The sequence below is a fragment of the Acartia tonsa genome, chromosome 3 (assembly GCF_053477335.1).
Source record: "Acartia tonsa isolate MP-2025a chromosome 3, ASM5347733v1, whole genome shotgun sequence".
In the NCBI taxonomy this organism is placed as follows: domain Eukaryota; kingdom Metazoa; phylum Arthropoda; class Copepoda; order Calanoida; family Acartiidae; genus Acartia; species Acartia tonsa.
This window is the reverse complement of record NC_137262.1, coordinates 33207490-33219656: the sequence shown is the minus strand read 5'-3', so window position 1 is coordinate 33219656 and position 12167 is coordinate 33207490. Positions and strand designations below refer to the sequence as shown.

Sequence of the window (12167 nt, the reverse complement as noted above, 5' to 3'; positions counted from 1 at the left end):
TTTTATAAAACAGTAGACAATAAGATATAGAAAAGCATAAATAAATGTAAAAAGGTAGATATAAAAATAGATAGCGAACAGATAAGCGACTAGATAGACTAATACAAAATAGTTAGTAAGAAAGTTATATGACATATGTACATGCAAAAATAGATAGATAGATTTATAGACAGACAGAAAGACATATAAAAGATAAACGTTAATATAGATTAAAGATATTTAATTACCAACTCACAAGTATTTAAATATGTGGTTTATTTTGAATTATAAATTGTTTCCTGTACAGATATGTACATTCTTCAGATGCTTTGAACAAACTATAGAAGATAGATAGATAAGATAATTACAGATTTATTTAAAATCCTGAACTGTTATAGGTCTGTCTCGTGTACAGGAACCACTCAAAGTACAAAATGTGAGATGCACTGCATCCAAGATTATGTTGCTGTTGAAAAAGAAAAGTAAGTATACAATTGATGATAAAGCTTTACAGACATAATTACAAACAGTTAAGAAAAGCAATCTATGTAATTATATATATTGCCCCTAGAGGCCTCTAGTTGCACTTTAAATGTTTTTTTTTATTTTAAACGATATTACACATTTTTTCTATGTTGCGTTGAAGTCTCTTTTTTTATTTCTCTTGGGAGGGTGGTGGTACCCTTCCCCAAAATAGTTATAAACCTTCCCGGGACCTATGAAAAGCTACCCTGTTAAGCAGAACTCAATATGAAGCTTCCCTAAAATGAAAACACAATCAGTTCAATAGTTATAGAATATAGAAAACCTAAAGAGACTTTCAATATGAAACTTCATTACATTACACATTTCATAGAATAAATAGAGACATTTTATCCCATTGACATGAACTCTTATTTCAATTAGTTAAGATGTAAACTTTATCAAGGTATGAATGTACAGAAATGCCATGCAGGGCCTGGAGCACTGATGAAAAGGATTGTTTCTTCTGTGATCAGGTACACAGATAGATAGATAGATAATTCAAAAGATAGACTGATAGACAGATTGAAAGATGTACAGAGCTTGGAGAACTGATTTATAGGATTGTGGTACGGTGGATAGATTATAGATAAATAATTATTTAGATTGATGGATAGATAGATGCAAAGAGTTCAAAGCTCTGAATGGAAGGATTTATTCTCTATGCTGAGAAAGATAGAAGGGTTCATAGATATATAGATGGATGCAGAGATAATTAGATGTGTGAAGACATAGATATATAGATGGATGGACGTAATATCTGGCAGAAATTTTAAAGCATGAGAATGATTATTTTGTTTTAGATAGAGGGTTATATATTGCTAGATTATCAAATATTTAAAGATAGGTATATTAAGCACATTGTATAAATAATTACATGAACAAATTTAGCAAGTTAAATTTTTTTTGACATAAATTGATGGTTCAAAAATAAGACAGATATTAATTATGTTAATTTAAGAACTGTACTCAAATGGCGGAGACTAATGATCCTAGACCAGAGGATCTCTTGGAGAAGCTATCCTGTGACAGAGACTGTACTTCAGTAAGTATCATAGATAAACCGCGCTATCTTAAAAAGCTGCATTGTCAGGCGCGTGAAATTGATAATCAAATTAGGGAGAATGCCTTGGTCTATAAACAAGCGCTTTCCAATACCATGCACAGTTAGGAATTCCAAACAAAGGTTAACCAGTCCAAGGATTGGTTGTTTGTTGGGTATTGCCTTACCTAAAACCCTTGGTGTTTGGACTGAAAAAGAGATATAGATTTTCCTTAGTTATCCATCATTGTTGGACCTGACATTACAGTGCCATGGAAATCGATGTATTATCACTTGGATGCTGCACAAGATGTTCATGTACTCTAATAAAGTAAACCTCACAGCTGGCTAAAATAACTATACCCTCCATCACCCCAATTTACCTCATTCCCTCCCCTTCTACTGGATAGACAAACTGACCAATTATAAAGGTCCTCCACATAAGCAAGTTAAATTGACGACAAACTTTTCAATGTTAATATATCCACATACATCATATATACATTGTCATGGACAATAGACATCCATAATAGTCTTCACGAATAATTTCAGCTAGTACTTATTAGGGTACTTTTATTAAAGCGCTACAACGCAATTCTAATAATGGAACTGGCATTCATTACCATTATTTGTATTTTAGATTGTTGTTGGATCTGAGGGGAAAGCAGCTGTATGGCAGAATAAAAGGACTGGCGTGTTCACATTTATTGGGGAGCATAATGGTAGACCTGTGTATATGAATAATGCCACTGGAGAACATCTATACTATACATTCACAGGTATCATAATAATAATAATGGTAGACCTGTGTATATGAATAATGCCACTGGAGAACATCTATACTATACATTCACAGGTATTATAATAATAATGGTAGACCTGTGTATATGAATAATGCCACTGGAGAACATCTATACTATACATTCACAGGTATTATAATAATAATGGTAGACCTGTGTATATGAATAATGCCACTGGAGAACATCTATACTATACATTCACAGGTATTATAATAATAATGGTAGACCTGTGTATATGAATAATGCTACTGGAGAACATCTATACTATACATTCACAGGTATTATAATAATAATGGTAGACCTGTGTATATGAATAATGCCACTGGAGAACATCTATACTATACATTCACAGGTATTATAATAATAATGGTAGACCTGTGTATATGAATAATGCCACTGGAGAACATCTATACTATACATTCACAGGTATTATAATAATAATGGTAGACCTGTGTATATGAATAATGCCACTGGAGAACATCTATACTATACATTCACAGGTATTATAATAATAATGGTAGACCTGTGTATATGAATAATGCCACTGGAGAACATCTATACTATACATTCACAGGTATAATAATAATAATAGCAGACCTGTGTATATGAATAATGCCACTGGAGAACATCTATACTATACATTCACAGGTATAATAATAATAATAGCAGACCTGTGTATATGAATAATGCCACTGGAGAACATCTATACTATACATTCACAGGTATAATAATAATAATAGCAGACCTGTGTATATGAATAATGCCACTGGAGAACATCTATACTATACATTCACAGGTATCATAATAATAATAGCAGACCTGTGTATATGAATAATGCCACTGGAGAACATCTATACTATACATTCACAGGTATAATAATAATAATAGCAGACCTGTGTATATGAATAATGCCACTGGAGAACATCTATACTATACATTCACAGGTATAATAATAATAATAGCAGACCTGTGTATATGAATAATGCCACTGGAGAACTTTTATACTATACATTCACAGGTATCATAATAATGATTGCTTACCTGTGTATATGAACAATGTCACTGAACTTTACTTGAATTTTGATTGGTTGGTTCATTGAGTTGAGTGTCCAAACGTTTAAACCACGAATTGTAATCTACAGTTTTATTTGTATCATAATTAGGGATGTACATTAATTTATCGGCCGTTGACTTATCCATGTTTTTCTCTAATAAAATACTTTTTCTACTTCAATTAAGAAGGAGGGGGAGGGCATCTTTAGCTAATCACTTCTTATACAAAGCTTCCCAAAATATTATGAAATAAAAGAATCACAGTAATAAAAGCATTCCAGGTTTGTCTGAATAAAAAAAAAGAAAACCAATCCTGCTACTTTACCAAAGGAAAAGCATTTGCAGATAGGTTTCGTGATTTTATTTTACTCTAACAAACTTTAAAAATCCTATTGTTTCAGGTGCTGAGTGGTTGGTGGGACCTGATTATAGAAAACCCCATGCAGGTAAAGTCATTAGCCGTTTCTGATACTTTAATGGACAAAAAGTTACTGTTTTTAGATTAAAGTTTATCTGTTACTCTAAATCTAATAAACCATACTTTTAAGGGGAAATTGGGTGCTTTCCATCAATGTGCAAAGAGAGCACAGAAACCTTCTTATTATTTTTTCCACTAGATTTTTTTAGGAAGCCACGAGAAATTTTCAATTGGTTCATATTTTCTTCTTTATAATGTATTTATTTCAGGCATTCAAGTATTCAAGAACTCTGACAAAATCTGCCCAGAGAGACATGGTGGAGAGAATGTTACTAAATTGTACATTGACTCCAGCAAACCTGTACCTTTAGGTAAATATCTTTATGCATTAATTAGGCCACAAGTATTCCCTTTTAACCCTTACTGGTCGGGGGGGGGGGGGGGGGGGGCTAAATCAGCCTATTGTAGAAAGTACAAATATAATAAACTTTGTATAGATTTTCGCAAAGGGGTAGTTTCACGAAAGGCATTTGAACTTAATTTAGTGAACCGCACATTTTTATCTGGGTAATTGGGTAAACTACATTTATATGGCATATATTTGAAAGAAGTTCAATTTTCTACCACGTAGTTTTTAAAATATCAAGACTTGAAAACCGTCTTTTTAAATTGCATATATCATAAAAAGACGATTTTCAAGTCTTGATATTTTCAAAACTACGTGGTAGAAAATTGAAATTCTTTTAAATATACTAGCGGCTACGCCCCTAGAGGCCTCTAGTGGCACTTTAAATGTTTTTGTTTGTTAAATTTAATTTTTTATGTACGATACCAGGTGACCCCTAAAATGGTGGGTCCACGCATTACGTGCATGACAGATATCTCGAGTTTTTTCCGTCTTAATTTCTTACGACTTTTTATACAGTTTTGTATTGTGGGAGGCGTAGTTAGACAAATTAGTTGGGGGGGAAAGTACCAATTCAACGGTGGGCGTTCATTTCCGCATGCTATCACTTCAGCATATTGTTTCATCAATACACAAAAGCAAATTAAATTAGAAGGGGTATACAGTAGTGGGTATAATGGATCTAAAGGGATAATGATAATAAGACAATGGCCGATAAATTAATATATACCCCAATGATGATACTTAGAATAACCCCTTCAGTAGATTAAAATTTGTGGTTGAAAAGTGTGAACAATCAACCTAATGAAGCAACCAATTTAAATTGACCCAATCCCCAAAATTGTTAAGCCAACTAATGAAAAAACGTTATTTTAAAACTTTGGGGACTATTGTCATTGCCCACTCTTTCTCTGCTGTACAAAGTTTATACTGTGTTAACAAGGACAAAAGGGATGAAAAGTAGAAAATATTTTTTTTCATGAAATAAAAGAAATATATTTTTTTCATTAAATAAAACAAATATATTTTATATATCAAAATATTGTAGATCCTAAATAAATTGAGTTGATTAATTTAACACATCGTATTATAGACATCTTTCCGTGGATAATAAGTGAAAACAAGGTTCCAAATGCCTGAGCTAACAAAACTGGCGCTAATCTTATGATATTTACTTTAATACTCATGTAAAATTTCTGTAATATTAATAGTAATAGAGTACCCCCGCTACTAGAAATCATTTTGTTTTTTACCAACTAAGAACTTACGGCAAATTTTTAGATATTTAAATTAATTTTTTTAAAAGAAATAATAGTTGATTATTAAAATCTCTTCTTTTCCAACTTTGTTTAAAAAATTAATTTAAATACTAAGAAGAAAAAAATAATTAATCTTGTGTACTTTCTTTAAGAGAAATAATTCTTTAATTTATACATGGGAACGTTTTATGGGGGCGGTTCAAAAAAGTGGTTTATTCACCACCAATAATTAAGATTTAAAAAAAATAAAAATCTATATAATAATTATTTTATATATGTTATAAATTTAATTCCTTAGCAACGTTTATTTGAACAGTTACAAGCAACTTTAGATCAAGTATCTATTAATTTGAATTCGTTCGCATGTGTTCAAATAAGTTCGTATCAAAGTGAATTATGTTTACAGGAATAAATTTAGTTGAAATATGGATCTTGAAATTGTTGACGAAGTTTATCTATAATTTGAAATGTCTGTCAGCTTGTCAATGTAACTTTTTTTCTGCTTTTATTTTTAATTTTTATATTTTTTTGTAATTTTCTCAGAGCTTTTGAAACAGAGTGACAGATTAACAGGTAGAAAAACAAAGTGAGTTACAGAGTAGATTTGCTTTAAAAAATGTGTTTATCTGCCAACATTTTAATTTTGTTAGTGAGTGAATAAATATTAGTTTTTTAAAAGCAAAGATTTTCTATAATTAGGGTCTGTCCGTCTGTATGTGAGTTTATCATTATGGGACAGTTAGCTATTCTGGTTAATTTATTTGAAATATAGGTGTTCAAGTCAATTTCAGGCTCCAGGTATGATCCTGCAGGTCCTGATCCTCCAGGTCTCCAGAATGATTTAAAAGCCTCCTGTGACCGCAATTTTTAACATAGAGCCTTCAAATTTTAAACTTAAGCTTTTCTTACACGCCTACATAACGTATCAAAATTTTATTAAGATCCGCCGTTTTCCCGCTGACCGTCGACTGCGGTGGCTGGCAGGTGCCAAGTACAGCTGCGGCCGCAGAAATTTATGTTTTGAGATTTCTAATATAAAATTTATATAAAAATAAACATTTTCTGACAAAAATATTTTTCTAGCTTCAAAGATAAAAAATGAAAATTTTAAGTAGAAAAGGACTTAAAAACAAAGGTTGTTAAATAAAAGGGTGAAGAAAGCGAAAATTGACTTAGGTTCAGTTATAGTCGGAAATTCATTATCCAACAAGGGCCATGCACTGAGATAATAGAGAAGGGGGGGGGGCGTTGAGCCCTACCCCCAACCGATAAATGTGCAGCAAGGGGCTCCAGGTTCAGGTGCTGCAGGCTGGAAGGTAACTTCTGGACAGGTATAAATGAAAAAAAAATTTAGTTTTAAGAGTTAGAGATCAACTTATACAACCAAATATGCATCTTTTGGGATGTCATGAGCATATATAAAGAAAAAATAAAAATCAGCCTCCAGGTTCAGGTCCTGCAGTTCTCCAGGTGAATTCTGGACAGGTAAAAACTGAAAATTTTTAATTTTATAGTTAGAACAGAACTTATTTAACAAAAGTTTCTACTTTATTGATGGTATGAACTAATTTGAAGAAAAACTTGAAATCAGGCTCCAGGTTCAGGTCCTACAGGCCTCCAGATAAATTCTCAACAGGTAAAAACTGAAAATTTTTATTTTTGAAGTTAGAACAAAACTTATTTAACAAAAGTTGCTACTTTATGGATAGTGTTAACATATTTGAAGAAAAATTTTAAATCGGGCTCCAGGTTCAGGTCCTACAGGCCTCCAGATAAATTCTCGACAGGTAAAAACTGAAAATTTTAACTTTTAAAGTTAGAGTATAACTTATTAATCAAAAGTTGCTACAATATAACTAGTATTAACCAATTTGAAGAAAAATTTTAAATCAGGCTCCAGGTTCAGGTACTGCAGGCCTCCAGGTGAATTCTGGACAGGTTAAAAACTGAAAATTTTTACTTTTGAAGTTAGAACATAACTTATTAAATTAAAGTTGCTACTTTATGGATAGTATTAATATATTTGAAGAAAAATTTGAAATCGGACTACAGGTTCAGGTACTGCAGGCCTCCAGGTGTATCCTGGACAGGTAAAAACTAAAAATTTTAACTTTTAAGGTTAGGGCATAACTTATTTAACAAAAGTTGCTACTTTATGGATAGTATTAACTCATCTGAAGAAAAATTGGAAATCAGGCTCCAGGTTCAGGTGCTGCAGGCCTCCAAGTGGATCCTGGAAAGGTAAAAACTAAAAATTTTAACTTTTAAAGTTAGAGCATAACTTATTAATTTAACGTTGCTACAAGATGACTAGTATTAACCAATTTGAAGAAAAATTTTAAATCGGGCTCCAGGTTCAGGTACTGCAGGCCTCCAGGTGAATTCTGGACAGGTAAAAACTGAAAATTTTTACTTTTAAATTTAGAACATAACTTATTAAATCAAAGTTGCTACTTTATGGATAGTATTAACATATTTGAAGAAAAATTTGAAATTGGGCTCCAGGTTCAGGTATTGCAGGCCTCCAGGTGGATCCTGGACAGCTCAAAACTAAAAATTTCACTTTTAAAATTAGGGAATAATTCATTTAATAAAAGTTGCTACTTTATGGATAGTATTAACTCATTAAATTAGGGGTATTGTGTCTACTTGTTGGAATTTTACCACAGTTAGAGCAGTGTATTTCCTGCAGGCTTCCTTTAGTGACTGACCTGTTGACAATATGTTTTTTTTATTTTAGTCAATTGATATTATTTTTTTTGCAGATATAATTCAAAATGTAACAAAATGGTTGGATTTAACTTGAACCTTGAGCCCGATTTAAAATTTCTCTTTGAATTAGTTAAATAGATATAGTTCTAACTCTTAAGTTAAATATTTTAATTTTTACATGTCCAGAATCCACCTGGAGGCATACAGTATATGAACTTTGAGCTCGATTTCAAATTTTTCTTCAAACAAGTTAATACTATCCATAAAGTAGCAACTTTTGTTAAATAAGTTTTAACTTCAAAAATATAAATTTTCAGTTTTTACCTGTCCAGAATTCACCTGGAGGCCCCGCAGTACCTGAACCTGGAGCCCGATTTCAAATTTTTCTTCAAATATGTTAATACTATCCATAAAGTAGCAACTTTCTTTAATAAGTTATGCTCTAACTTTAAAAGTGAAAATTTTTAGTTTTTACCTATCCAGGGTCCACCTGGAGGCCTGCATTACCTGAACCTTGAGCAAGATTTCAAATTTTTCTTCAAATGAGTTAATACTATCCATAAAGTAGCAACTTTCTTTAATAAGTTATGCTCTAACTTTAAAAGTGAAAATTTTTAGTTTCCCCTATCCAGGATCCACCTGGAGGCCTGCATTACCTGAACCTTGAGCCAGATTTCAAATTTTTCTTCAAATGAGTTAATACTATCCATAAAGTAGCAACTTTTGCTAGATAAGTTATGCTCTAACTTTCAAGGGAAAATTTTTATTTTCTACCTATCCAGGATCCCCCTGGAGGCCTGCAGTACCTGAACCTGAAGCCCAATTTCAAATTTTTCTTGAAGTTAGATAATACTATCCATAAAGTAGCAAATTTTGTTAAAGAAGTTATGCTCTAACTTTAAAAGTGAAAATTTTTAGTTTTACCTGTCCAGGATCCACCTGGAGGCGTGCAGTACCTGAACCTGGAGCCCGATTTAAAATCTTTCTTCAAATTAGTTAATACTATCCATTAAGTAGCAACTTTTGTTAAAGAAGTTATAATCTAACTTTAAAAGTGAAAATTTTTATTTTTTACCTGTCCAGGATTCACCTGGAGGCCTGCAGGACCTGAACCTGGAGGCTGATTTTTATTTTTTCTTCATATATGCTCATAACATCCCAAAAGATGCATATTTGGTTTAATAAGTTTATCTCTAACTCTTCAAACTAGTTTTTTTCATTTATACCTGTCCAGAAGTGACCTTCCAGCCTGCAGCACCTGAACCTGGAGACCTATCAAAAAAATTTTAAATATAAGGAAAATACACCCCAAAACTAAACTTTTTTCCCAAATAACCTATCCTCTCACTCCTAAGACAAGGCCTATACTCTCTGTTTACGCAAAAGTGTCAGATCCGCCCCCCCCCCACATATCAATCAAACAACAAACCTTTTGATTTCATGAACTTTTTTTTGTAAGGCTCTTGTGACCGCAATTTTCGACTTAGAGACTTGAAATTTTAAACCTAAGCTGTTCTAACATGCATACATAACATATTTTCTTACCGACTTTTGTCTGCAGCGTCCGGAAACTGCCAAGTACAGCTGCCGCCGCCGAAATTTATATTTGGGATTTCTAATATTATCCTATTATATAAAGTAGTAAGCTTTTTTTTGTCTGTAGTGAAAGATCTTGCTAACCACTGAACCAATATTGTCCACCTTTGCAGTGGAGCTTCTTATAGGTCCAAGGATGGTTTTATTTTTTAAAAAAACCTAGGTATGGTTTTAGTCTATTTTTGCCCTTCTAATATAGAGGCTCTAGATGCTAGGGGCGCAGCCGCTAGTCCTATTATATAAAGTAGTAAGCGTTTTTTGTCTGTCCTGAAGGATCTCGCTAACTGCTAAACCGATATTGTTCTCCTTTACTGTGAAGCTTCTTATAGGTCCTGGGAAGGTTTTGAACTATTTTTGGAGAGGGTTTCTTTACCCCCCTCCCCCCAAAAATATTTTTTAACTCTTTTTAAACGCAAATTTAAAATGGGATAAGGTCGACTTTTCCCCCTCCTACCAGTGCCCCTAGAGGCTTCTAGGGGTGTAGCCGCTAGTATATACATAAAGGTAAACATTTTCTGAAAAAAATTCTTCTTCTAGCTTTAAGAGTACAGAAATTACAGCCTTTTGAAATTTCTAAGTAAAAACGGCCCTAAAAAAAACAAGGTTGTTCAATAAAAAAGTAAAAATTACTTTGATCCACTTATTGTCTGAAATTTAATATCAAACAGGGGACTTGCACAAAAATTTCTAGCCGTCTAGCTCTAGTAGAAACCGAGATAACAGAGTGAACGTTCAATCCCCCCCCCCCCCTCCCCTCGACCTATTAAGGTCAATAAAGGGGACCAACCGATAAAGGTAAAACATAGAGTAAATTCGCTACTAAAAATAAACTGTAAAGTCATCCTAGAATTAATCAAAATTTTTACTTAGTTTCTTGCGAAGAAATCTGCGATACCGTCGCTAATTCTTAAAATTATTATCTATGCTTTTGTCATACAAAATTTAATTCTTTAATAATTTGTATTAAATTTAAATATGGAATGTAAATATCATAAGTAGAAATTATTTGTTTCTATCAATGCGTTGCAAAATTTTAAGTTCGCCAAATTTAAGATATGTCAGAGAGCCAGACCCACCATTTTAGAAGTCACCCGATACCACCTTATTTGACGTTGAAGTCTCCCCTAAGGGGGGGGATTTTTTTGTTTTTGGGGGGGTTAGGGGTGTCCCACCCCTCAAGAAAATATCTTAAAACCACCACAGGACCAGTAGGTATATTCCCTGAAGAGTAGAGCCCATTCGGTTCAGTGGTTACCGAGATCTTAAGCTTCAGACGGACAGACGGACAGACAGATGGACAGACAGACATCGTTCTACTTTGTATTATAGATGGCATATAAATATAGTTAAACCCCTTAACTAGCAAAAAATATGCGGTTCACTAAATTAAGTTCAAATACATTTCGTGAAACTACCCCTTTTGGAACACTCGTGTATATTAGTGCCTACGTTCCTAAAGAATACGGTAAATGTATAACAAAATAAATCAAAAAAAATTTTCTTGGACCTATCTGGGGCTTCATTGTAAAGGAGAAATCAATGTAGAGAGAATATTTGATACAGGAAAACAGACAACCTAACACCAGGCCTTTTTATAAAAGTATTATAATACCAATTAATCTTTCTTTCTATTTAAGGAGAGAGTATGTGGCAGAACGACACTACAATTACTTTCAAATGCTATAAACCACAGGATTTGACGGTAATTGCATCTTTTTAGTAGCGCAACTACTCTATAATTAAATTGTATCCGTCCGTTCACTTTTTTGTTATTTTATTACTGTATTACTTCACCCCTTAGCATTTAGAAACAACATAGTGTATATAATAACACAACTTTATTATCTAGATTGCCAAGTGTGCCTTTACAAAGTACAAAGTGTACAACACAGGGTACTATAATAACACAACTTTACTATCTAGATTGCCAAGTGTGACTGTACAAAGTACAAAGTGTACAACACAGGGTACTATAGTAACACAACTTTACTATCTAGATTGCCAAGTGTGACTGTACAAAGTACAAAGTATACAACACAGTGTATCACAATGATACAGTACCAAGCCAAGTTGAATACTTCTCAGGAGTTTACAGGTAAAATTTGATTTTAAAAGGAAATGAGGAAAAGCCTCCTGAGGTATGAATATGCATCCAAATAAGTTTCTTGATGATAAAATTCGCAAATTTATATTGTCAAACTAATAAATATAGAATATACATGGGAATTAAGACAGGGATGTAATTGCCAACATGGACATAATTTGTTGGTCAGTTCGTTCATCCAGTCTGGGGGGGAGGAAATTGAGTACATGATAATTTTGTACAAGATCCAAAATAAATCCATTGTCAGACTACTTATTAGAAATGCAGCTAAAAAAA

The 12167-nt window shown here is 32.8% G+C and overlaps 1 protein-coding gene across 3 annotated transcripts in view; it reads left to right on the top strand.

Moving 5' to 3' along the window:
- The window catches only part of LOC145313927 (uncharacterized), a 37564-nt gene that overhangs the window by 21997 nt on the left and 3400 nt on the right, over positions 1-12167 (top strand). For all 3 annotated transcript variants that reach the window (XM_080153584.1, XM_080153585.1, XM_080153586.1), the window contains exons 7-14: positions 378-461; positions 908-977; positions 1463-1546; positions 2184-2322; positions 3798-3842; positions 4084-4185; positions 11425-11489; positions 11785-11882. In XM_080153584.1, coding sequence (XP_080009710.1) covers positions 378-461; positions 908-977; positions 1463-1546; positions 2184-2322; positions 3798-3842; positions 4084-4185; positions 11425-11489; positions 11785-11882 — 687 coding nt within the window. The remainder of the gene's footprint in view (positions 1-377; positions 462-907; positions 978-1462; positions 1547-2183; positions 2323-3797; positions 3843-4083; positions 4186-11424; positions 11490-11784; positions 11883-12167) is intronic.